This window comes from Pseudophryne corroboree, chromosome 6 (genome assembly GCF_028390025.1).
Source record: "Pseudophryne corroboree isolate aPseCor3 chromosome 6, aPseCor3.hap2, whole genome shotgun sequence".
In the NCBI taxonomy this organism is placed as follows: Eukaryota; Metazoa; Chordata; class Amphibia; order Anura; family Myobatrachidae; genus Pseudophryne; species Pseudophryne corroboree.
Window position 1 is genome coordinate 526852377 of NC_086449.1, and position 27906 is coordinate 526880282.

General features: G+C 48.3%; 1 protein-coding gene across 3 annotated transcripts in view; it reads left to right on the forward strand.

The window, feature by feature from the left end:
• The first annotated feature begins 3799 nt into the window (after window positions 1-3799).
• Window positions 3800-27906, forward strand: part of MSRB3 (methionine sulfoxide reductase B3) — a 271831-nt gene continuing 247724 nt past the window's right edge. The window contains exon 1 of one of the 3 annotated variants that reach the window (XM_063927556.1): window positions 3800-4040. Coding sequence is in view for 1 of the 3 variants with exons in the window: in XM_063927557.1 (XP_063783627.1) it covers window positions 3992-4040 (49 nt within the window). In the remaining 2 variants the exon portion in view is untranslated. The remainder of the gene's footprint in view (window positions 4041-27906) is intronic. The other 2 variants (XM_063927557.1, XM_063927555.1) reach the window with 2 other exon arrangements.

Here is a 27906-nt window from a genome sequence, read left to right on the forward strand (position 1 = left end):
GATAACCTGTCGTCCCTCAAAGGTGGCTTGAATATTGAAGGGGAATCCCCACCGGAACCGTATACCCTTCTCTTTAAGAGCCTTTGTCAGGGGTATGAGAGACCTACGTTGCTGGAGTGTATACTATGACAGGTCCGGGAAGATCTGGATAACATTATTGTTGAACTACAAACGATCCAATTTGCGGGCTTTACTAAGTATCTCCTCTTTTGTGTGGTAATAGTGAAGCAGACATATCACGTCTCTGGGAGCTTCAGAAGAAACACCTTTCGGCCGCAGTGCTCTGTGGGCCCTCTCGAACAGTATGGTATTGTTTGGTTTTGCATCCATAATCTCATTGAATATCTTAGTGAGGGCGTCCATTATACCCGGACCTTGTACATCCTCCGGCAACCCCCTGATGCGTAAGTTGTTTCTCCTCGACCTCTATTGTCAAGGTCGTCCTGTCTGCGCCACAGTGCCTTCAGTTCCTGGACCTGAGGAGCAACTGTGTCACAGAGCTTCCGGTGGAACGAAGAGACTTCATCGACGTGGTCTTCCACATCTGAGACTCGATGGGATATTTGGGAAATATCTGCCTGGAGGACGGAGATCTCAGATTTAACCGTATCACGTATCTTTTGTTCCAGATCTAAAAAGTCTTGTTTAGTAGGCAGATCTTTTTTGGTAGGAAGTGCACGCAAATAGGCCAGAACATCAGCCATGGAAGCTTCAGGCCCCCTATCCAATGGAGAGGAGTCGGCTCCCGCCATCTCTCCAGTGTCGGCAGGAGAGCCCGAAGTAGAGGATGATGAACGAGCGTCTTCACTCTCTATGTCCGGTTGAAGATAGCGAAACAAGTTAGGTTGTAGGGACTTGTCACCGGTTTTGTTAGCCGCAGATGATTGCCCTCCTTTCTTAGTCTTCCCCATCAGCAGACGTGAAACATAATAATATACAGTGAAACAGGGGAAAGTCACATAGATCAAAAGCATTCCATATCCGGCTTGCTGAGTCCCCGCTGCATTACGAGTGTCCTGGGCTATGCCATCAGCCACCAATCCCCATTGTGTACGGGTGATTCAGGGGTTCATGGCATGGAGCAAGGGCAAAATTCAAGGCATTAATGCTGCAGTAGGGAGGTCGAGGTAGGCCGTGAAACACACGTGTAGTTTTCAATCAAAGGGTGCACATAAACAGCAATCCCTACAGGGAGTAGTAAGAATAATGCAGCTAAAGTATTGCAGCAGCCCTGAAAGTACAGTGAATATTCTGGGATGAGAGAGCACAAGCCTGGCAGCTGTGTGTACTTTTAGTTTTCTGCACACTGAATGTACTTAACAGATTGAAAAATAAAATGTCTGCCGCTATGTAGATAGGCAAAGGTTCTCTAGAGTGTACCTGGGGGTTGCAGGTCTCTATGAGGAGCCCTTTTTAATATGAGGTATCCAGAGGTCCAAAGCAGGTCCCGAATAACATGAGGAGTTCGATGGAGAAAGGCTCTGTTGTCTCCAATTCTCGGCTTCTGTAGTGTGGGCGTACAGCTCTTCTCTAAAATGGCGCCGCCACATTCAATAGCATGGCCTCGGCGCCCGTGATTTCTGGGGCCAGCTGAGCGGTTCCAATCGTTGGTGGCAGTGGGAGATCCGTTCTGCAGACGCTATCTCAGCGCACGTCCGTGGCAGAGATGTGGTCCCGTCGAGCGGCTTCCGGCCTCCCGGTCACCGGGGCGCCGCGGACGTGTCCGCTCTGAACAGCAGACTCCCGCTCCGGGCAGCGCGGCCGCGGGGGAGACCACCGAATGCAGTAGTCAGGCGGGGGGACGAATGGAGACGCAGCCGAGGGAGGGTGATGGCCTCTGCAGCGCCTGCAAGTGCCGAACGCCCTGCTTCCGGTCCGGCTCCATCTCAAACTCAAGGTCTCAGCTTCTGAAGGATGGGGTGGGCCGCAACCCGCACGGGAGCAGGAGGCCCCCGCCAGCTCCGCAGACCGCTCCACTCGTGTCAGGCGTGGTATGTGAGTCCAATATAATCGTTTTTGTGGCAGCAGCGACCCTGAATATTTAGTTTATACAGGCGTCTGGTAGGAGCTCCGGCAAGTCACAGCCTCTCAGCCCAGCAGCCAGGCCACGCCCCCTCCCTCTCAATTTATGATTGCCGGCAGGAAATGGGGCCTGGCCTAATACAGGGGGCGTGGTCAATTATGCCCCCTGTACATTAAAAGCGCCGCTTGAATGCTGAGCGGTGCGCGATGACGTCATCGCGCACCGCACAGTAAAAGGTCCTCTCCACGAAGGGAAACGACGCTATGAGTCTAGTTCCCTTCGTAGAGAGGACCTTTGCTGTGCGGTGCGCGATGACGTCATCGCGCACCGCTCAGCAAAGTTACTCTCCAGGAAGGGAAACTAGACGCATAGCGTCTAGTTCCCTTCAGGAGGCGGACGGAGACGGGGATTGGGACGGCAGCGGAGGCGGACAGGGACACAGCGGGCAGCAGTGGCGGATCTTGCCACGGTGCGGCGCCCTCCGGAAGGCGGCGCCCCGGGCAAAAGTCCTGCTTGCCCGTGGCAAGATCCGCCACTGATTGCCGGTACCTGTGTTGAACAGGTTAATGGATAAGAAAGGTGTCTCCCCATAGGTGAGGGCAATCATACATTAAGAGGGAAGTCCAGGAGCAGAGCATTCTGTCCCTGCTGGAGAGGGTTATGTTAGGTGGTATAGTGCAGTGATATAGGGGGTAATTCTGAGTTGATCGCAGCAGGAACTTTGTTAGCAGTTGGGCAAAACCATGTGCCGTGCAGGTGGGGCAGATATAACATGTGCAGGGAGAGTTAGATTTGGGTGGGGTGTGTTCAATCTGCAATCTAATTTGCAGTGTAAAAATAAAGCAGCCAGTATTTACCCTGCACAGAAACAAAATAACCCACCCAAATCTAACTCTCTCTGCACATGTTATATCTGCCTCCCCTGCAGTGCACATGGTTTTGCCCAACTGCTAACAAAATTCCTGCTGCGATCAACTCAGAATTACCCCCATAGTGCAATGTATGGGGACACACAGAGGAGCGTGTAGTTGAACATGCTGGGGGGGCGGGCATGTGACACTTAGGGCATTTGAGGCACATATAATGAGGCATATTGTCCAGTAGTATCCCCTTTTTTTTTATTTTATTATTATTATTAATTTATTTATTTTTTGGATGGGGGCGGCGCCAAATTACTGCCTTGCCCCGGGTGCCGGAAATCCTAGTTTCGGCCCTGCCCAGGTGCTCACATTTCTACTTACAGGTCTATAGTGCCCCTACCCCTACACATCCCAAAGCCTAAGCATGTCCCAATTAATTTTTTTTTTCTCATTTGTGTACCCTATGAAATTGAGATAACGTAGAACCTCATACATGGGCAAAAGGCAACTTATTTATTTTATGTCATTTTTTTTTTTTTTACCGTATGTGGCAAGTGTCTACAGTACATACAGTACATATGCATATAGCACAGCGGCAGAAATGTTTCTATGCTGCCTTCCCAGCGACAGGTGAGCTGGTACACTGACAGGCTACATGTAGAATGTGCTGCTGTCCGGCCATGTCGTGCTCCAATGCATCCCCGAAGTCCCTTCTGCATAGCACACAGGCCGCCCGAGTTTTCCCCGGTCTCCCCCGCTAATGCCGGCTGTCAGACCGGGGACATTACTCCTCACATCAGTGTGCGCACTGTGCCGGATGATGGGGCTTGTGGGTTAGGAGGAGGCGGGTACTGGCCGGGCCAAAAAATACTTAAAGTCCCAGTGTTGTAGCTTCCAAGCCTCATTCCATGCTCATATTTGGAGCTGGTTGCACAGGAATTTCCCGACATCCCCCACAGGCGGCATATGCCTGTCACCGCAGCAGCAGCAGCAGCCTGACACTAGAGACACCACAAAAGGGGAGGGCGCAGAGTAAAGGTGGCAGAAGAAGACGGACTGGCAGCTGCTATACCCTGAGAGAGCAAAGTGTTGCAGGTACCCGGGACTCATGCTGCGCCCATTGCTGCTCTGCCTCCTGCTAACTCTCCCTGCAGCAGGTAAGAGCGCCGGGTCCTCACAGGGCTGCTACTGTGGGGCGGGAGAGAGACTGCTGCCTCATCCGATGCTGCTCGCAGCCGCCTCACCTCCCAGTTCTGGAGCTTTCGTAGGCGGTCCGGCGGCGGCGGCAGCAGCAGCAGCATCACATGTCCCCCTAGCACTCAGCCATCCTACACCGGGCTGCTCTGACGCGGGGAGCATGATGCGGGAAGCCCGGGACAACATACTCATATGTCACTCAGATGATGCTGATAGCGGCCAGTTAGGCATAAGCAGCACAGGTCACTAGTTTGTCTATAAAGCCCCTGTCCTTGTCTTTGCCACACAAGAAGCAGCATTGGTCTTATATTAGTTAAAGTTCATGAAAGTATTTTGAGCTGCGACGTTAGCTGTGCGGGCCCGGCCATTACTTAACAGTGGTTGGTGTTCAGCCGGCAGGAGTGACTGGTCCCGGGTATTAGTCAGCAGTAATGCCTGGTGTGAGCCCAGGTACAGCAGCTGCACCGGCTGCTGAGGAGTTGCCCGAGCTCCACCTGCGCCCACACTGACTGGCACCCTGGCCTGGTGTGAGCTCAGGTCAGGACTTCTACCTTACTGCATTACTAATTCATTCTGTTTCATTTTGTTATTCTTGTGGCTATATTTATATGTCTGCTTACATTCTGTTATTGGAAAATACAATTTTCTCATTCTGCTGCTTTTCATATACATAGGGGGTGTTAATTAACAGTTGATAACAAATGATTAGGCCAAGCTGGTACTCGACAACAGCCGCTGGGCTAACTATAGCCCTCCTGCACTCCCCTTTAGTCTTGGCCATCAGATCTTTCATTTGGTGGCTGGATATTTGCTGAAGATAAGTAATGTATTGGGTAATGCCTGCAATGGGTTGTTATACTGTAAGCTGCATCTGTATCTATGGTAATCTACCTCCCTGAGAGGAAGGAGATCAAAGTGAGGAGCTGTGCGGACATGCAGTAATTGTAGGTGGCACATAGGGGGTAATTAAATAAGTAATACCCACATTGCAAACACACACAAATGCGAGATGTGAGATGCTTTATGGGGGTGTGGTATTGAAAGTCGACAGTAACTAGGTCGACAATGTCTAGGTCGACCACTATTGGTCGACAGTAACTAGGTTGACAGAGTGTCTAGGTCGACAGGGTCTTTAGGTCGACATGTTCTAGGTCGACAGGTCAAAAGGTCGACATGAGTTTTTAATGTTATTTTGGTGTAGTTTTCTTCGTAGAGTGACCGGGAACCCCAAATAGTGCACCGCGTCCCCTCGCGCGCCATGCTTCGGGCATGGTGCCTTCGCTCCGCTACCGCTTCGCTCGGCACAGATTACCGTTCCAATCGTAGTCCACGTGGATTGTTAAGTATGAAAAGGTTCAAAAAAAGAAAAAAATTGTGAAAAACTCATGTCGACCTTTTGACCTGTCGACCTAGAACATGTTGACCTAAAGACCCTGTCGACCTAGACACCCTGTCGACCTAGTTACTGTCGACCTAGACATTGTCGACCTAGTTACTGTCGACTTTCAGTCCGGATCCCGCTTTATGGACACATAGGGGTCTATCCATGAAGCAGTGAAAAGAGTGGAGAAGTGAACCAGTGGATAAGTTGCCCATGGCAACCAATCAGCATTGAAGTAACATTGATCAAGTGCATTCTATAAAATTATACGTAGCACCTGATTGGTTGCCATGGGTATCTTCTTCACTGGCTCACTTCTCCACTCTTTACTGCTTCATAAATAAACCATAAAGCCTTACACCCAGAGGGGTAGAACAGATATGTTGACACCATTCTCACTAAAGTTCAGTAAGACCCAAGTAAACAAAATAGGGAAAAAGTTACGATTAAGTAAATTTACCCCCAAGGGTCTGAAACTCTGCACTTTTATTTCACAAATGTGCTGAAATTGGACTAAACTGGCTATATGGTTCTCTGCTTATACTATCGGAATTGTAGGACCCAGATAAAGTGGTAGGCTTATGACCACACATACGAACAAATAAAAACAAGTATGCACACACTAATAGATCATGGTTATCATCCATATGTTCCACCAGTCCTGAAAAAAGGTGATCAGTACCAAAGAGAGATTGCCCAGGATGAGTTTGCTTTGACTTACAGTAATTTGGGGCCTGTACAGTTTTACTGTATAGTTGCCTGTAAACAGTTGATCAGGTTGGAAATTATAAGAATTTGTAGTATTTTGAAGTCTAAATATGCATTCTTGCTGTGTATATGCAATTACACTTATCACAAGGCCAGGCTGCATGGTGCTTCACAAGCCATCATCCATAATAGATGTGGGAATAGTGACAGTTTTTGTAATTAATACAGTGCTGTTGTAGTGAAGTACTAAGTTACATATTGGGGATATTTCATTTTTCCTCTTTAATGTAAAAGTACAAACTTTCTTTTTTTTTTTTTTTTCTTTGAGGATTTTCCTATTCTTGGTTGAATTTAGAATTTACCTAGTGTCATAAAAGCTTCAAAAACCCAGAGTTTTGAAGCTAAAGAACTGTACTATTGTTTATAAAGAGGTATTGATCACCAATATGGTGTTTTATTCAGTTATCCAATCTTTCTTTTTGCTTTTGTAACTTTTTTTTTTTTTTTTTTTTAATTTAAAACCGCTCCTGAAAACCATAAAAGTAATACAGATTGTTAACAGGACTTGCTTTCCTTGTGCACAGGTATATGGTATGACATGGGTCTTCAACCTGCGGCCCTCCAGCTGCTGTGGAACTACATATCCCAGTATGCCCTGGCACAGTTTTGCTAAATAAGGCATGCTAAAACTGAGGCAGGGCATGCTAGGATGTGTAGTTTCACAGCAGCTTGAGGGCTGCAGGTTGAAGACCCATAAACAGTTATGCTATGGTTTTGTGAATACAGGTTGAGTATCCCTTATCCAAAATGCTTGGGACCAGAGGTATTTTGGATATGGGATTTTTCCGTATTTTGGAATAATTGCATACCATAATGAGATATCATGGTGATGGGACCTAAATCTAAGCACAGAATGCATTTATGTTACATATACACCTTATACACACAGCTTGAAGGTAATTTTAGCCAATATTTTTTATAACTTTGTGCATTAAACAAAGTTTGTCTACATTCATACAATTCATTTATGTTTCTCTGACGTCCTAGTGGATGCTGGGAACTCCGAAAGGACCATGGGGAATAGCGGCTCCGCAGGAGACTGTGCACAAAAGTAAAAGCTTTAGGACTAGCTGGTGTGCACTGGCTCCTCCCCCTATGACCCTCCTCCAAGCCTCAGTTAGATTTTTGTGCCCGAACGAGAAGGGTGCAATCTAGGTGGCTCTCCTGAGCTGCTTAGAGTAAAAGTTTAAATTAGGTTTTTTATTTTCAGTGAGTCCTGCTGGCAACAGGCTCACTGCATCGAGGGACTAAGGGGAGAAGAAGCGAACTCACCTGCGTGCAGAGTGGATTGGGCTTCTTAGGCTACTGGACATTAGCTCCAGAGGGACGATCACAGGCCCAGCCATGGATGGGTCCCAGAGCCGCGCCGCCGTCCCCCTTACAGAGCCAGAAGAGCAGAAGAGGTCCGGAAAATCGGCGGCAGAAGATGTCCTGTCTTCAATAAGGTAGCGCACAGCACCGCAGCTGTGCGCCATTGCTCTCAGCACACTTCACACTCCGGTCACTGAGGGTGCAGGGCGCTGGGGGGGGGGCGCCCTGAGACGCAATAAAAATACCTTAGATGGCAAAAAATACATCACATATAGCTCCTGGGCTATATGGATGCATTTAACCCCTGCCAGTTTTTCCTTAAAAAAGCGGGAGAAAGGCCGCCGAGAAGGGGGCGGAGCCTATCTCCTCAGCACACTGGCGCCATTTTCCCTCACAGCTCCGTTGGAGGGAAGCTCCCTGACTCTCCCCTGCAGTCCTGCACTACAGAAACAGGGTAAAACAAGAGAGGGGGGGCACTAATTTGGCAGATAAATCAATACAGCAGCTATATAAGGGAAAAACACTTATATAAGGTTATCCCTGTATATATATATATATATATATATATATATATATATATATATATAGCGCTCTGGTGTGTGCTGGCAAACTCTCCCTCTGTCTCCCCAAAGGGCTAGTGGGGTCCTGTCCTCTATCAGAGCATTCCCTGTGTGTGTGCTGTGTGTCGGTACGTTGTGTCGACATGTATGAGGAGGAAAATGGTATGGACGCGGAGCAATTGCCTGTAATAGTGATGTCACCCCCTAGGGAGTCGACACCTGACTGGATGGTCTTATGGAAGGAATTACGTGATAGCGTCAGCACTTTACAAAAGACTGTTGACGACATGAGACAGCCGGCAAATCAGTTATTACCTGTACAGGCGTCTCAAACACCGTCGGGGGCTCTAAAGCGCCCGTTACCTCAGATGGTCGACACGGACACTGACTCCAGTGTCGACGGTGAGGAAACAAACGTATTTTCCAGTAGGGCCACACGTTACATGATCACGGCAATGAAGGAGGTTTTGAACATTTCTGATACTACAAGTACCACAAAAAAGGGTATTATGTGGGGTGTGAAAAAACTACCCGTAGTTTTTTCCTGAATCAGATGAATTAAATGAGGTGTGTGATGAAGCGTGGGTTTCCCCCGATAAAAAACTGCTAATTTCTAAAAAATTATTGGCATTATACCCTTTCCCGCCAGAGGTTAGGGCGCGTTGGGAAACACCCCCTAGGGTAGATAAGGCGCTCACACGCTTATCAAAACAAGTGGCGTTACCGTCTCCTGATACGGCCGCCCTCAAGGAACCAGCTGATAGGAAGCTGGAAAATATCCTTAAAAGTATATACACACATACTGGTATTATACTGCGACCAGCATTCGCCTCAGCCTGGATGTGCAGTGCTGGGGTGGCTTGGTCGGATTCCCTGACTGAAAATATTGATACCCTGGACAGGGACAGTATATTATTGACTATATGCGAGATGCACAGAGGGATATTTGCACTCTGGCATCAAGAGTAAGTGCGCTGTCCATTTCTGCCAGAAGAGGGTTATGGACGCGACAGTGGTCAGGTGATGCGGATTCCAAACGGCATATGGAAGTATTGCCGTATAAAGGGGAGGAGTTATTTGGGGTCGGTCTATCGGACCTGGTGGCCACGGCAACGGCTGGGAAATCCACCTTTTTACCCCAGGTCACCTCTCAGCAGAAAAAGACACCGTCTTTTCAGGCTCAGTCCTTTCGTCCCCATAAGGGCAAGCGGGCAAAAGGCCACTCATATCTGCCCCGGGGCAGAGGAAGGGGAAAAAGACTGCAGCAGGCAGCCTCTTCCCAGGAACAGAAGCCCTCCCCCGCTTCTGCCAAGTCCTCAGCATGACGCTGGGGCATTACAAGTGGGGGCCCGTCTCAAGAATTTCAGCGCGCAGTGGGCTCACTCGCAAGTGGACCCCTGGATCCTGCAGGTAGTATCTCAGGGGTACAAATTGGAATTCGAGACGTCTCCCCCTCGCCGGTTCCTGAAGTCTGCTTTACCAACGTCTCCCTCCGACAGGGAGGCGGTATTGGAAGCCATTCACAAGCTGTATTCCCAGCATGTGATAATCAAGGTACCCCTCCTACAACAGGGAAAGGGGTATTATTCCACGCTGTTTGTGGTACCGAAGCCGGACGGCTCGGTGAGACCTATTTTAAATCTGAAATCCTTGAACACTTACATACAAAGGTTCAAATTCAAGATGGAGTCACTCAGAGCAGTGATAGCGAACCTGGAAGAAGGGGACTATATGGTGTCTCTGGACATCAAGGATGCTTACCTCCATGTCCCAATTTGCCCTTCTCACCAAGGGTACCTCAGGTTTGTGGTACAGAACTGTCATTATCAGTTTCAGACGCTGCCGTTTGGATTGTCCACGGCACCCCGGGTCTTTACCAAGGTAATGGCCGAAATGATGATTCTTCTTCGAAGAAAAGGCGTCTTAATTATCCCTTACTTGGAAGATCTCCTGATAAGGGCAAGGTCCAGGGAACAGTTAGAGGTCGGAGTAGCACTATCTCAAGTAGTACTACGACAGCACGGGTGGATTCTAAATATTCCAAAATCGCAGCCGATTCCGACGACACGTCTGCTGTTCCTAGGGATGATTCTGGACACAGTCCAGAAAAAGGTGTTTCTCCCGGAGGAGAAAGCCAGGGAGTTATCCGAGCTAGTCGGGAACCTCCTAAAACCAGGCCAAGTGTCAGTGCATCAATGCACAAGGGTCCTGGGAAAAATGGTGGCTTCTTACGAAGCGATTCCATTCGGCAGATTCCACGCAAGAACTTTTCAGTGGGATCTGCTGGACAAATGGTCCGGATCGCATCTTCAGATGCATCAGCGGATAACCCTGTCTCCAAGGACAAGGGTGTCTCTCCTGTGGTGGTTGCAGAGTGCTCATCTTCTAGAGGGCCGCAGATTCGGCATTCAGGACTGGGTCCTGGTGACCACGGATGCCAGCCTGAGAGGCTGGGGAGCAGTCACACAGGGAAGAAATTTCCAGGGCTTGTGGTCAAGCATGGAAACGTCATTTCACATAAATATCCTGGAACTAAGGGCCATTTACAATGCCCTAAGTCAAGCAAGGCCTCTGCTTCAGGGTCAGCCGGTGTTGATCCAGTCGGACAACATCACGGCAGTCGCCCACGTAAACAGACAGGGCGGCACAAGAAGCAGGAGGGCAATGACGGAAGTTGCAAGGATTCTTCGCTGGGCGGAAAATCATGTGATAGCACTGTCAGCAGTGTTCATTCCGGGAGTGGACAACTGGGAAGCAGACTTCCTCAGCAGACACGACCTCCACCCGGGGGAGTGGGGACTTCACCCAGAAGTCTTCCACATGATTGTGAACCGTTGGGAAAAACCAAAGGTGGACATGATGGCGTCCCGCCTCAACAAAAAACTAGACAGATATTGCGCCAGGTCAAGGGACCCTCAGGCAATAGCTGTGGACGCTCTGGTAACACCGTGGGTGTACCAGTCAGCGTATGTGTTCCCTCCTCTGCCTCTCATACCCAAGGTACTGAGAATCATAAGAAGGAGAGGAGTAAGATCTATACTCGTGGCTCCGGATTGGCCAAGAAGGACTTGGTACCCGGAACTTCAAGAGATGCTCACGGAGGACCCGTGGCCTCTACCTCTAAGAAAGGACCTGCTCCAGCAGGGACCCTGTCTGTTCCAAGACTTACCGCGGCTGCGTTTGACGGCATGGCGGTTGAACGCCGGATCCTGAAGGAAAAAGGCATTCCGGATGAAGTCATCCCTACCCTGATCAAAGCCAGGAAGGATGTAACTGTGCAAAATTATCACCGTATTTGGCGTAAATATGTTGCGTGGTGTGAGGCCAGGAAGGCCCCTACAGAGGAATTTCAACTGGGTCGTTTCCTGCATTTCCTGCAAACAGGACTGTCTATGGGCCTAAAATTAGGGTCCATTAAGGTTCAAATTTCGGCCCTGTCGATTTTCTTCCAGAAAGAACTAGCTTCAGTCCCTTAAGTTCAGACGTTTGTCAAGGGGGTACTGCATATACAGCCTCCTTTTGTGCCTCCAGTGGCACCTTGGGATCTCAATGTAGTTTTGGGGTTCCTAAAACATACGGACAGGGCAGAATTGAGGACTCGTCCTCAATTTCTCCCTAAGGTGGTTTCAGCGTTTCACTTAAACCAGCCTATTGTGGTACCTGCGGCTACTAGGGACTTGGAGGATTCCAAGTTGCTGGACGTAGTCAGGGCCCTGAAAATATATGTTTCCAGGACGGCTGGAGTCAGAAAATCTGACTCTCTGTTTATCCTGTATGCACCCAACAAGCTGGGTGCTCCTGCTTCTAAGCAGACTATTGCTCGTTGGATTTGTAGTACAATTCAGCTTGCACATTCTGTGGCAGGCCTGCCACAGCCAAAATCTGTAAAAGCCCATTCCACAAGGAAAGTGGGCTCATCTTGGGCGGCTGCCCGAGGGGTCTCGGCTTTACAACTTTGCCGAGCAGCTACTTGGTCAGGGGCAAACACGTTTGCTAAATTCTACAAATTTGATACCCTGGCTGAGGAGGACCTGGAGTTCTCTCATTCGGTGCTGCAGAGTCATCCGCACTCTCCCGCCCGTTTGGGAGCTTTGGTATAATCCCCATGGTCCTTTCGGAGTTCCCAGCATCCACTAGGACGTCAGAGAAAATAAGAATTTACTTACCGATAATTCTATTTCTCATAGTCCGTAGTGGATGCTGGGCGCCCATCCCAAGTGCAGATTGTCTGCAATACTTGTACATAGTTACAAAAATCGGGTGATTATTGTTGTGAGCCATCTTTTCAGAGGCTCCTCTGTTATCATGCTGTTAACTGGGTTCAGATCACAGGTTGTACGGTGTGATTGGTGTGGCTGGTATGAGTCTTACCCGGGATTCAAAATCCTTCCTTATTGTGTACGCTCGTCCGGGCACAGTATCCTAACTGAGGCTTGGAGGAGGGTCATAGGGGGAGGAGCCAGTGCACACCAGCTAGTCCTAAAGCTTTTACTTTTGTGCCCAGTCTCCTGCGGAGCCGCTATTCCCCATGGTCCTTTCGGAGTTCCCAGCATCCACTACGGACTATGAGAAATAGAATTATCGGTAAGTAAATTCTTATTTTCATATACACCTTATACACACAGCCTGGAGGTCATTTAATACAATATGTTTAATAACTTTGTGTATTAAACAAAGTTTGTGTACATTGAGCCATCAAAAAACAAAGGTTTCACTATCTCACTCTCACTCAAAAAAGTCTGTATTTCGGAATATTCCGTATTTCGGAATATTTGGATATGGGATACTCAACCTGTGTGTGTGTGTGTATATGTGTATGTGTGTGTGTGTATGTATATATATATATATATATATATATATATATATATATATATATATAGCATGTGGAGAGACTGCGGCACTCGAAATTAATGAAAGTAAAAATGCTGTTTATTGAATAAACTCCGTCATATTCTTGCCATGCCTAGCATGGCAAGAATATGACGGAGTTTATTCAATAAACAGCATTTTTACTTTCATTAATTTCGAGTGCCGCAGTCTCTCCACATGCTATTATTCATTTACTGAAGGCACCATTCGCACTCCTACACAGCAACGAGTGACGGTTCATTTCTGCAAATATATATATATATATATATATATATATATATTATATATATTTTTTTTTTTTTTGGGTGTTGTACACAAGATGAAGAGTTGCCCATGCTGCATTAGAGAACTTTTATTAATGCTGTGTTGCAAGCAAAACATTAGCATACCTGTATGTGACAGATGCCTGGCATAAACCGGGTGTACATGTTACTGGTCCAGCCTCATGTACTTGGCCATATTATAGCTAAATATCAGCAGCTACGAACCTTTTGGAGGAAGTTACAGATTGGGAAGGGGGTCAGAGGAGCACATGGAGAGGGGGGGTCAGAGGAACGCATGGAGAGGGAGAGGGCAGAGGTGCATATGCTGAGGGGGGTCAGAGACACATATGATGAAGGGAGATCATAGGCATATGTGGGGAGATAGGAGGTAGAGGCACTCATGGGGAGGAGGGTCAGAGGCACAATTGGGGAGACAGTGGTCTGGGCCACTCATGGGGAGGGGGTCAGATGCACAATTTGGGAGGCAGTGGTCAGGGACACTCATGGGGGGGGGGGGGGTGAGAGGTTCATATAGGAAGGGGAGCTGACAGGTGGTCATGGGGAGGTAGAAGGCAGAGGCATTCATGGGGAGGGGGGGGCTCAGAGGAACTCATGGGGAGGAGGGCCAGAGACATACTTGGTGAGGCAGGAGGCAAAGGTACATATGGGGAGGGGAGATGATAGGTGCACATTGGGAAGTAGGAGGCAGAGGTACATATGGAGAGAGGAGCACATGGGGAGGTTGGGTGCAGGGGCACTCATTGGGAGGGAGGTCAGTGGCATACTTAGGGAGGCAGGGGCAGAGACAATTATGGGAAAAGGCTTCCCTATATTACTGATGACTCATGGAAGCAGGTGAAGGAGGAGCATTAAGGAGTGATAGGGCAGGGACATATGTGAAGGATGAGCTGTGATGATTTCTTTCCCAGTGCAGAGTTGCAGACTTACGCCTTCTATGATAGGGAGAAGGGACAGAGGAGCTGCTGATCAGTCAGGAGCCCATAGGGCCGATGATCCTTGAAGTCTGCCTGTGACTGAGAAGCAGTTTGCAGGAGAGATCATCACTCCTGTGGTCCTTATATAATGCACCACTCACTGTCCCACACTAAATGTTGACCCCAGCAGTACCCCGTGTAACCACGCCCCCATAGTTACATAGTGGGAGGGCGCAGCTGTCTGTGATCGGCAAGTTGCTGCCTGGTGAAGCCAGCACAACTGCCACTTCATTCTCTCACTGTCATCATTGTCATGTCCCCTGTGGTGAGCTGTGTGCAGGGGGGAGGCGGTTCCCGAATGTACTGCGGGCACCGTAGTAACCGCACTGCCTGCACCCACTGTAGCTACTCCCTTGGATACAGGTATCTGTACTTACAATATATCTATTGCAAAAAAGTAAACACAGCTACTGTAGTACCACTCTTGGCCTTTGTGTGGCACTGTAGAGCCCTGCCATTCTTTTGCTGACTTGCTTCACTAAAATCGTCACTGCTCGGCTCCCTTTTGTCATAGATTAATGTTTCATACACCTAAACCTTCCTCGGCAAAGCTCTATAGAATAGTGAAAATCGCCTCAAAATCCGTCCAGTGGATGCCGAGATAAACCCGAAGATGTTACAGCCTTTTTCCAAAATGGAATAAATTAATTTTTCCCCTCAAAATTCTACACACAATACCCCATAATGACAATGTGAAAGACGTTTTTTGAGATTTGTGCTAATTTATTAAAAATAAAAAACTAAGAAATCACATGTACATAAGCTCAATATTTTGTTGATGCACCTTTGGCAGCAATTACAGCCTTAAGTCTTTTTGAATATGATGCCACAAGCTTGGCACACATACCTTTGGGCAGTTTCACCCATTCCTCTTTGCAGCACCTTTCAAGCTCCATCAGGTTGGATGGGAAACGTCGGTGTACAGCCATTTTCAGATCTCTCTAGATATGTCCAATCGAATTCAAGTCTGACTGGGCCACTCAAGCACATTCACAGAGTTGTCCTGAAACAACTCCTTTCATGTCTTGGCTGTGTGCTTAGGGTCGTTGTCCTGCTGAAAGATGAACCGTCGCCCCAGTCTGAGGTCAAAAGCACTCTGGAGCAGGTTTTCATCCAGGATGTCTCTGTACATTGCTACATTCATCTTTCCCTCTATCCTGATTAGTCTCCCAGTTCCTGCCGCTGAAAAATATCCCCACAGCATGATGCTGCCACAACCATGCTTCACTGTAGGGATGGTATTGGCCTGATGATGAGCAGTGCCTGGTTTCCTCCAAACATGACGCCTGGCATTCACGCCAAAGAGTTCAATCTTTGTCTCATCAGACCAGAGAATTTTGTTTCTCATGGTCTGAGAGTTCTTCAGGTGCATTTCAGCAAACTCTAGGCGGGCTGCAATGTGCTTTTTTACTAAGGAGTAGCTTCCGTCTTTCCACTCTACCATGCATGCCTGATTGGTGGATTGCTGCAGAGATGATTGTCCTTCTGGAAAGTTCTGCTTTCTCCACAGAGGAATGCTGTAGCTCTGACAGAGTGACCACCGGGTTCTTGGTCACATCCCTGACTAGGGCCCTTCTCCCACGATCGCTCAGTTTAGACAGCCAGCCAGCTCTAGGAAGAGTCCTGGTGGTTCCGAACTTCTTCCATTTACGGATGATGTAGGCCACTCATTGGGACCTTCAAAGCAGCAGATATTTTTGTGTACCCTTCTCCAGATTTGTGCCTTGAGACAGTCCTCTCTCGGAGGTCTGCAGACAATTCCTTTCCAAATCATGTCCAATCAACTGAATTTACCACAGGTGGACTGCAATTAAGCTGTAGGAACATCTCAAGGGTCAGTGGAAACAGGATGCACCTGAGCTCAATTTTGAGTTTCATGGCAAAGGCTGTGAATACTTATGTACATGTGATTTCTTAGTTTCTCTAACGTCCTAGTGGATGCTGGGGACTCCGTAAGGACCATGGGGAATAGACGGGCTCCGCAGGAGACTGGGCACTCTAAGAAAGATTTGGAACTACTGGTGTGCACTGGCTCCTCCCTCTATGCCCCTCCTCCAGACCTCAGTTAGAATCTGTGCCCGGACAGAGCTGGGTGCATTTTAGTGAGATCTCCTGAGCTTGCTAATAAGAAAGTATTTTAGTTAGGTTTTTTATTTTCAGAGAGTTTCTGCTGGCAACAGACACTCTGCTACGTGGGACTGAGGGGAGAGAAGCAAACCTACCAACTGCGGCTAGGTTGAGCTTCTTGGGCTACTGGACACCATTAGCTCCAGAGGGATCGAACACAGGAACCTAACCTTGGTCGTCCGTTCCCGGAGCCGCGCCGCCGTCCCCCTCACAGAGCCAGAAGACAGAAGCCGGCGGGTTGAAGCAAGAAGACGTCAAAATCGGTGGCAGAAGACTCCTGTCTTCATATGAGGTAGCGCACAGCACTGCAGCTGTGCGCCATTGCGCCCACACTAACCCACACACTCCGGTCACTGTAGGGTGCCATGGCGCAGGGGGGGGCGCCCTGGGCAGCAATTGATTACCTCCTGGCAAAAAGCAGCATATATACAGTTGGACACTATTATATGCATGAACCCCCGCCATTAATTTTACACAAAATCGCGGGAGAAGCCCGCCGCTGAGGGGGCGGGGCCTTCTTCCTCAGCACTCACCAGCGCCATTTTCTCTCCACAGCTCCGCTGAGAGGAAGCTCCCCAGGCTCTCCCCTGCAGAAGCACGATAGAGAGGGTGAAAAAGAGAGTGGGGGGCACATAAATTTGGCGTAAAAACAATATATACAGCAGCTACTGGGTTAACACTAAGTTACTGTGTGATTCCTGGGTCATATAGCGCTGGGGTGTGTGCTGGCATACTCTCTCTCTCTGTCTCTCCAAATGGCCTTGTGGGGGAACTGTCTTCAAATAGAGCATCCCCTGTGTGTGTGGTGTGTCGGTACGTGTGTGTCGACATGTCTGAGGTAAAAGGCTCCCCTAAGGAGGAGATAGAGCAAATATGTGTGAGAGGGTGTCTCCGTCGACAGCGCCGACACCTGTTTGGATATGTGTAAGTGCTGAGGTGAATTTATTGCACAGAAGATTAGAGAACAGACAGGAAATCTACCCATGTCTGTCCCTATGTCACAGAGACCTTCAGAGTCTCACAATGCTCACTATCCAAAATAATAAACACTGATATCGACACGGAATTTGACTCCAGTGTCGACTACGATAATGCAAAGTTACAGCCAAAATGGCTGAAAGGTATTCAATATATGATTATTGTAATAAAAGATGATTTGCATATCACTGGTGACTCATTTGTCCCTGACACAAGGGTACACATGTTAAGGGGAAGAAAGCTGAGGTAAATTTCCCTCCTCTCATGAGGAAAAAGAGCGGGAGTCTCCAGACAAGAGACTGCAGCTTCCCACAAAAAATTCTCAGGCAGTATCCTTTCCCCACTAGGGCCAGGATGTGATGGGTATCTTCCCCTAGGGTGTCACGTTTGCACAGAAGGTAGCACTAGCTATTCTCAGGGATCCTGCAGATAGCGTGCACATTCTAGTACACTACTCAGACTGGCGATTGTGTCGGCATGGGTTTATAGCGCTGTGGCAGCGTGGACAGGTACCTTATCAGCAGAGATTGAGACCCTAGTATGCATATAGATATATGTATATATAGTGATATATATATTAAAGATGCTGTCTTAAGAGATATATATATATATATATATATATATATATATATATATAACATGCCCAAAGAGACATGAGTATACTGGGTCCTAGAGTCAAAGCTATGTCGATTTCTGCTTGACGTGTCCTGTAGAATATGCAATGGACAGATGATGCCGACTTAAGAGGCATATGGAAGGCTGAGGATTGTGTGGAGAAGGGTTCTCGGACCTTGTCTCCACAGCTATAGCTGGTAATTCTGATATTTTGCCTTATATTCCTGCACAGCCTAGGAAAGCACGACATTATCAAATGCAGCCTTTCGAATAAAGAAACAAGAAAGTCCGAGGTGCGTCCTTTCTTGCCAGAGGCGGGGGCAGAGGAAAGAAGCTGCACAACACAGCTAGTTCCCAGGAACAGAAGTCCTCTCCGGCCTCTACAAAAATCCACTGCATGTCGCTGGGGCTCCACAGGCGGAGCTAGGCCCGGTGGGGGCACGCCTTCGTAAGTTCAGCCACAAGTGGGTTCACTCCCTGTTAGATCCCTGGGCAATAGATATTGTGTCTCAGGGATACAAGCTGGACTTTGAGAAGATGTCCCCTCACCGACGGCCCTGCCGGCTTCCCCCCACGAGAGGGAAACAGTGTTAACTGCAATTCACAAATTGTATCTTCAACAGGTGGTGGTCAAGGTTCCCCTCCTTCAACAAGGAGGGGGTTATTATTCGACCATGTTGTAGTCCCGAAACCAGACGGTTCGGTCAGACCCATATTGAATTGAAAATCCCTGAACATATACCTGAAAGGGTTCAAGTTCAAGATGGAATCGCTAAGAGCGGTTATTGCAAGCCTGAAAGGGGGAGATTTTATCGTGACTCGGGACATAAAGGATGCATACCTTCATGTCCCCATTTATCCACCTCATCAGGCGTATCTCAGAATTGCGGTACGGGATTGTCATTACCAATTTCAGACGTTGCCGTTTGGTCTCTCCGCGGCCTTGAGAACACCAAGGTAATGGCGGAAATGATGGTGCTCCTGCGGAAGCAAGGTGTCACTATTATCACGTACTTGGACGATCTCATAAAAGCGAGATCAAAAGAGCAGTTGCTGAACAGCGTATCACTTTCTCTGGAAGTGTAACGGCAACACTGCTGGATTCTATGTATTCCAAAGTCGCAGTTGGTTCTTACAGCTCATCTGCCTCTCCTAGGCATGATCCTAGACACGGACCAGAAAAGGGTTTATCTCCCGATAGAGAGAGCTCAGGAGCTCGTGACACTGGTCAGGAATCTATTAAAACCAAAACAGGTGTCAGTGCATCACTGCACTCGAGTCCTGGGTAGGAGGGTGGCATCATACGAGGCCATTCCCTTCGGCAGGTTCCATACGAGGACCTTCCAATGGGACTTACTGGACAAGTGGTCCGGATCACATCTTCAGATGCATCGGTTAATCACCCTATCCCCCAGAGCCAGGGTGTCTCTACTGTGGTGACTGCAGAGTGCTCACCTTCTCGAAGGTCGCAGATTCGGCATTCAGGACTGGGTCCTGGTGACCACGGATGCAAGCCTCCGAGGGTGGGGGGCAGTCACACAGGGAAGAAATTTCCAAGGGCTGTGGTCAGGCAGGAGACTTGCCTTCACATCAATATCCTGGAACTAAGGGCCATATACAACGCCCTAAGTCAAGCGGAGACCCTGCTTCACGACCAACCGGTTCTGATTCAGTCAGACCATATCACCGCAGTGGCTCATGTAAACCGCCAAGGCGGCACAAGGAGCAGAGTGGCGATGGTAGAAGCCACCAGAATTCTTCGCTGGGCGGAGAATCACGTAAGCGCACTGTCAGCAGTGTTCATTCCGGGAGTGGACAACTGGGAAGCAGACTTCCTCAGCAGGCACGACCTCCACCCGGGAGAGTGGGGACTTCATCAAGAAGTCTTCGTGCAGATTGTAGGTCGGTGGAAACTGCCACAGGTGGACATGTTGGCATCCCGCCTCAACAAAAAGCTACAGAGGTATTGCGCCAGGTCAAGAGACTCTCAGGCGATAGCTGTAGACGCACTGGTGACACCGTGGATGTTCCAGTCGGTTTATGTGTTTCCTCCTTTTCCTCTCTTACCCAAGGTGCTGAGAATCATAAGGAAAAGAGGAGTGAGAACAATACTCATTGTTCCGGATTGGCCAAGAAGGACTTGGTATCCAGAGCTGCAAGAAATGCTCACAGAGGACCCATGGCCTCTGCCTCTAGGGCAGGATCTGTTGCAGCAGGGGCCTTGTATGTTCCAAGACTTACCGCAGCTGCGTTTGACGGCATGGCGGTTGGACGCCGGATCCTAGTAGAAAAGAGGGATTCCGGATGAGGTTATTCCTACGCTGATAAGGGCTAGGAAGGACGTGACGGCTAAACATTATCACCGTATACGGCGAAAATATGTTGCTGGGTGTGAGGCCAGGAATGCCTCTACAGAGGAAGTCCAGCTGGGCCGTTTCCTTCACTTCCTACAGTCGGGAGTGACTTTGGGCCTAGAATTGGGGTCCATTAAGGTCCAGATTTCGGCCCGATCCATTTTCTTTCATACAAAACCTAGCTTCTCTACCTGAAGTTCAGACGTTTGTAAAGGGAGTGCTGCATATTCAGCCCCTTTTTTGTGCCACCAGTGGCACCTTGGGATCTTAACGTGTTGTTGATTTTCCTGAAAACTCACTGGTTTGAGCCGCTTAAGACCGTGGAGTTAAAATATCTCATGTGGAAAGTGGTCAAAAATTGGCGGCTTTGTCATGGGAAAGCCCCTATCTGGTTTTCCATATGGACAGGGCAGAATTACGGACTCGTCCGCAATTTCTGCCAAAGGTGGTGTCATCTTTTCATGTGAACCAACCTATTGTAGTGCCTGCGGCTACTCGTGAATTGGTGGATTCCAAGTTACTAGATGTAGTCAGGGCTTTGAAGATTTATGTAGCCGGATCGGCTGGAGTCAGGAAACCTGACTCGCTGTTTATCCTGTATGCATCCAACAAGCTGGGTGCTCCTGCTTCAAAGCAAACTATTGCTCGCTGGATCTGTAACACGATTCAGCAGGCTCATTCTACGGCTGGCTTGCCACCTCCAAAATCAGTAAAAGCCCATTCCACAAGGAAGGTGGGCTCTTGGGCGGCTGCCCGAGGGGTCTCGGCATTACAGCTTTGCCGAGCAGCTACTTGGTCGGGTTCAAACACTTTTGCAAAGTTCTACAAGTTTGATACCCTGGCTGAGGAGGACTTTGTGTTTGCTCATTCGGTGCTGCAGAGTCATCCGCACTCTCCCGCCCGTTTGGGAGCTTTGGTATAATCCCCATGGTCCTTACGGAGTCCCCAGCATCCACTAGGATGTTAGAGAAAATAAGATTTTACTCACCGGTAAATCTATTTCTCGTAGTCCGTAGTGGATGCTGGGCGCCTGTCCCAAGTGCGGACTTCTTCTGCAATACTTGTATATAGTTATTGCTTAAATAAGGGTTATGTTATGGTTGCATCAGGTTTGTCTGATGCTCTGTTGTTGTTCATACTGTTGACTGGGTATGTTATCACAAGTTATACGGTGTGGCTGGTATGAGTCTTACCCTGGATTCCAAAATCCTTTCCTTGTAATGTCAGCTCTTCCGGGCACAGTTTCCTTAACTGAGGTCTGGAGGAGGGGCATAGAGGGAGGAGCCAGTGCACACCAGTAGTACTAAATCTTTCTTAGAGTGCCCAGTCTCCTGCGGAGCCCGTCTATTCCCCATGGTCCTTACGGAGTCCCCAGCATCCACTACGGACTACGAGAAATAGATTTACCGGTGAGTTAAATCTTATTTTTTTATTTTAAATAAATTTACAAAAATCACAAACTTTTTTCACGTTGTGTGTAGATTTTTGAGGAAAAAATTACATTTATTCCCCTTTGGAATAAGGCTGTAACATAACAATATGTGGAAAAAGTGAAGCGCTGTGAATACTTTCCGAATGCACTGTATTGTCAGAGTTAATGGATTTGCGCAAATAGTCCTGGAAGTCTTTGGTTTACAACTAGTCCCAGAATCTTTATATTGATGTCAGTGCAGCCTCCTCTGTTTAAGCCTTATCCAAGGGCTCAGAGATCCAACATGTAGAGAAACAAAATGGGGGGCTCACAGGTTAAGTACATTTGCTGACAACACCTTTACTAAAACATCTATGCTCACATACATCTAGGTTTTGAAATCACAGCCTCACGATCTGGCCATCGGGCTTCCTGATAGCAGTCAGTCCTGGATCAGTGTGGCTTGAATACAACGGGTCCATTGTTCGGATCTCCCGCACTCCGGGGTAAAGATGTCACAGCATCCAGCGTCAACATGCCATATCCACCGCGTTTCGTCAGTTTGGACTTCATCAGGGGGTGTGGCTTAATCCAGTACGGCTCTATATTTATACCCCGACACACTATTTACTATCCTTTTATACACGGTTCATTATCAATCAAATTAAAGAGTACACTCGTGCAGTATAACTAATGAGCAAGGATAACATCCTAATAGTAATATACATATATATGACCAAAGAAATAAAAAACCTTTAGGAGGAATTACATACAAGGTCCGCCGCCATTTTTATGTAGCCTATATTCTAGCTCACTATAACTATTACTATTTTCACTCTGGCATTAGATACCACTGTAGTCATAATATGTTATTTCTCTTACCTCCTAGGGGATACTGGGAATCCATTTACTACCATGTGTATAGACGGGTCCACTAGGTGCCTTGGGCACTATAGAAGTTTGATTAGGTGTGCTGGCTTCTCCCTCTATGCCCCTCCTACCAGACTCAGTTTAGAAAATGTGCCTGGAGGAACCGGTCACATCTCTGGAAGCTCCTGAAGAGTTTTCTGCATTTATTTTCTGAGTTTGTTATTTTCAGGCAGGACTGGAGGGCACCAGCCTGCTGCTTAATGGGACTTAGGGGGAAGGGGGATGGCCCAATCTCTCTCAGGGTTAATGGTCCCGTTCCCACGACAGGATGCTAGCTTCTGAAGAAACTATTCGCAAGCCCCGCCACGGCGAGCATACATTCCCGCAGCACACCGCCAACCCTAACAGAGCCAGAAGTATGAAGAGTGGTGAGTACTAAGCCGGCATCCCGGTTAGCGGGTCGCCGGCCATTATTGCGGGTACAGAGACGCACTGCGTCCCCTGACTGTGTACAGACACAGACGCTGAACAGCGATCACAGTACCCAGACTAGCAACAAAGCCATAAAAGGAATCTGTCTCCATTTTATGCACATAGACACACAAAGCCAGTTTAAAGAAGAGCGGGAAGACCGCGCGCCATTGAAAGGGCGGGGCTTCACTATAAGCGGATCCAGCATCTCACAAGTGCCATTTTCTCTACTGCAGCTAACACAGACGCTGACTGACAGGGACGCGCAGCTCCTCCAGAGAGACTCCAGATTACCTCAGCGGTACCAAGGCATAGCAGGGTGGGAGCGATTATTAGTGTACCTAATCTAGGTACTTTGTCTGCAACCCGGCTAAGCTTGGCATTAGCGATAAGGGCGCAGTGTGCTGGTTCCATACTCTCTCTGTGTCTCCCTGGAAGAGCTCTTTGTGGGTTAATTGTGCATTTAACCTTTTCCTGTAGGTGTGTGCTGTCACTGTTACAGTATGTCAGGCAAAGAGTGTGTTTCATGTAAGGCAGAGTGTTCCTCTACTCCAGGGGGTTCACTAGTGTGTACTCAGTATAGTATCCCTTCCCAGGCTACAGGGGCAGAACCAGCATGGCTGGACTCTATTAGGGGAATGATTTCCACAATTTCTACTAAGTTATCTCGGAATGAGAAAGAGACGCAATACTTAAGACAATCTATGACTGAGTTTATTAAAAAAGACTCAGTACCCAAACCAGCGTCTCAGTCCCCTGCCATTTGTCCGCAAAAACGTACTTTGGCCCATATCCTGCAGTCTGACTCTAATAAATAAGGGGTCAGAAATGGAGGAGGGTGAGGTGGACTCAGAGGTGGGGGAGTGTAATCTGTTGCAGGGAATAGCTTCTATGAAAGACTCTATCAGTGAAGTTCTTAATATCCCTGATAAGGTGACAGAGGAGAGTGAGGCATCTTATTTTAATATAAAGAAGAAATCTTCAGCCACTTTTCCTGTGTCAAAGGAACTAAATACCCTGTTTGAAGAACCGTGGGTTAATCCTGATAAGAAACTTCAAATCCCTAAACGGTTGTTATCATCTTTTCCTTTTCCTCCTGAGGATAGGAAAATATGGGAGAATCCACCGGTAGTGGATGCATCGGTCTCCAGACTCTCACATAAAAAAGTGTTACCTGTGTTCCTGATGCAGCCTCCCTAAAGGATGCAGCTGATCTTAAGATTGAGACTACACTCAAATCTTTGTATACTACTGCCAGGGTGGCCCATAGACCCACTATAGCATGTGGGTGGATTACGCGAACCATTGCTAAATGGTCTGGTAACCTAATTGAGGGGTTAGATACCTTGCCTCAAGGGGAGATTACTTTTCTCCTGCAACATATACAGGACTCTGCGAACTTTATGGTGGAAGCCATAAAAGAGATAGGCTTGCTTAATGCACGCACTACAGCTATGGGAGTGTCTGCACGCAGGGTTTTATGGCTACGCCAGTGGACTGCGGATGCGAACTCCAGGAAAGGCATGGAAGGCTTACCTTTCACCGGCAACGCCTTAATTGGAGATGAACTAGACAAATGGATCTCCAAAGCTACTGCAGATGAGTCCACATACCTACCTTCTGCAGCTCCGCCAGCTAGGAAGGCCTATTCAGGATCCAATTTACAGTCCTTTCGGACGGTTAAGTTTTGGGGCAAGGCCAGAGATTCCTCTGCCGCCGCTAGAGGTAAACCACAGAAGCCAGCTACTGCCGGTTTACAGGGACAGAGTTCAGGCTCTACTTCCTCAAAACCTGCCGCATGACGGTGGACCGCGATGCCTGGAAGACTGTCGAGTGGGAGCCCGGCTAAAACTCTTCAGTCACATGTGGACAGGATCGTGACAGGATCCCTGGGTCATAGATCTTATATCCCAGGGCTACAGAGTGGAGTTCCAGGAGCTGCCACCTCACAGGTTCTTCAAATCAGGCTTATCAGTTTCACAAGAGGCAGGCATAACCTTACATGATGCCATTCAAAACTGTTACAGACCCAGGTCATTGTTCCAGTTCCACCTCATCTACAAAACAAGGGTTACTATTCCAGCTTGTTTGTAGTACCGAAGCCGGACGGTTCGGTAAGACCAATTCTGAACCTCAAGTCATTGAACCCATGTTTACGAGTGTTCAAGTTCGAGATGGAGTCTCTGAGAGCGGTGATCTCAGGTCGGGAGGAGGGGGAATTCATAGTGTCTCTGGATATCAAGGATGCGTACCTTCATATTCCGATCTGGTCGCCTCATCAGGCTTATCTACGGTTCGCACTGCAGGACTGCCACTACCAGTTCCAGGCTCTGTCATTTTGTCTCTCCAAGGCACTAAGGGTGTCCATCAAAGTGATGGCAGAGATGATGTTACTACTCTGCAAACAAGAAGTGATCATAATTCCGTACCTGTATGATCTTCTGATAAAGGCACCGTCCAGGGAGCGATTGTTGGACAACATTGCTCTCTCAACCAGACTACTCCTGGATCACGGGTGGATTCTGAACCTACCAAAATCACATCTAGACCCGACACAGAGGCTTCCTTTCCTGGGAATGATACTGGACACAGAGTCTCAGAAAGTATTCCTTCCCTTGGAAAAGGCAATGGTAATCCAGTCGATGGTTTGTGTTGTCCTGAAGCCAACCAGGATATCAGTGCATCTGTGCATACGTCTTCTGGGGAAAATGGCCTCTTACGAGGTCATTCAGTACAGAAGGTTTCATGCGAGGCCCTCCCAGCTGGATCTGTTGGACAAATGGTTCGGATCACATCTTCACATGCAGCAGAGGATTCGCATGTCTCCAAAAGCCAGGATCTCCCTCGTGTGGTGGTTACAAACTTCTCAACTAATCGAGTGTCGGAGATATGGGATTCAGAATTGGATTCTGCTTACTACAGACGCAAGCCTCAGAGGTTGGGGCGCAGTCACCCAGGAGGTGCAGTTTCCGGGAAGATGGACAAGTCAGGAATTCGTCCTTCCAATAAACATCCTGGAACTCAGGGCTATCTACAACGCCCTTCGGCAGGCCTCATTTCTTCTTCAGAATTAGGCTATACAGGTCGAGTCAGACAATGTGACGGCAGTGACGTACATAAACCGACAGGGCAGCATGAAGAGCAGAGCCGCAATGTCAGAGGTGTCAAGAATTCTCCTCTGGACGGAAAAACACGCCGTGGCATTGTCGGATGACCTGCACCCGGGAGAATGGGGCCTTCACTGGTTCCGGTGGTTGACACGTCAGGGGGATATCCGCAAATTGACATGATGTCCTCTCGACTCAAGAAGAAGCTCAAGCGGTATTGTTCCAGGTCGAGAGACCAACAGGCAGTGGTGGCAGATGCCCTGACAACTCTTTGGGTCTTCCAGCTGGTGTACGTGTTTCCTCCACTTCCTCTGATCCCAAGAATTCTAAAGGATAAAAAGGGAAAGGATTCAAGCAATCCTCATTGCTCTGGACTGGCCACGAAGGGCCTGGTATAAGGATCTTCTTGAGATGCTGCTTGAAGATCCGTGGCCTCTACCTCTTCGTGACTATCTTCTGCAATATGGCTCATTTGTCTATCAAGACTTACGCCGGCTACGTTTATCGGCATAGAAGTTGATCGGCTGATTCTAGCCTGGAGAGGGATTCCTGACAAGGTCATCCCAACTATGATCCAAGCCAGGAATGGGGTAACGTCTAAACATTGCCACCGTATCTGGAAGAAATATTTCTCTTGGTGTGAGAGCAGACAATATTCTGCGGTGGAATTTCATCTGGGATGTTTCTTGCTTTTTCTGCAGTCGGCAGTGGATGTGGGCCTATGTCTAGGCTCCATAACAGTCCAGATTTCGGCCTTGTCTATTTTCTTTCAGAAACAATTGGCTTCTCTCCCTGAGGTCCAGACGTTCTTGAAAGGTTTTCTGCACATCCAACCTCCCTTTGTGCCTCCCACGGCACCTTGGGATCTCAATTTGGCGCTGCAGTTCCTCCAATCACACTGGTTTGAACCGTTACAGGAGGTAGACGTAAAGTACCTTACGTGGAAGACCGTCACACTGTTGGCCTTGGCTTCAGCAAGACGTGTGTCGGACTTGGGGGTGTTGTCTTATAAGAGCCCCTACCTAATTTTCCATGACGTCAGAGCCGATCTCCGTACTCGTCAGCAATTTCTTCCTAAGGTGGTGTCCGCGTTTCACATAAACCAACCTATTGTGGTTCCGGTTGTTACGGACACCTCTGCGAATTCAAAGTCTTTGGATGTTGTGAGGGCTTTGTAAGTGTATGTAAAGAGAACAGCTCGTCACATGAAATCGGACTCGCTGTTTGATCTCTATGATCCAAAATCTGTACAGGCCCACTCCACTAGGTCGGTGGGTTCTTCTTGGGCGGCTGCCCGGGGTGTCTCTGCTTTACAGCTCTGCCGAGCAGCTTCTTGGTCAGGTTCAAACATGTTTGCTAAGTTTTACAAGTTCGATACTTTGGCCTCTGATGACCTTCAGATTGGTCTATCAGTTCTGCAGGAACCTCAGCACTCTCCCACCCGGTTTGGGAGCTTTGGTACTTCCCCATGGTATTAAATGGATTCCCAGTATCCCATAGGACGTAAGAGAAAATAGGATTTTAATTACCTACCGGTAAATCCTTTTCTCGTAGTCCGTAGGGGATACTGCGCGCCCGCCCGGTGCTTAGTTCTTCCTGCACGGTTACTTGGTTAAGTTCTGTTTTTTGGTTCAGCTGCGGCTGTTCCTGTTTCCAAGTTTTGGTTAGCATGGCTTTCATCTTGTTCTGGTTGTGCTGGTTCGATTTCTCACCACTTTGCTTTTCTATATCCTTCTATCAAAGTAT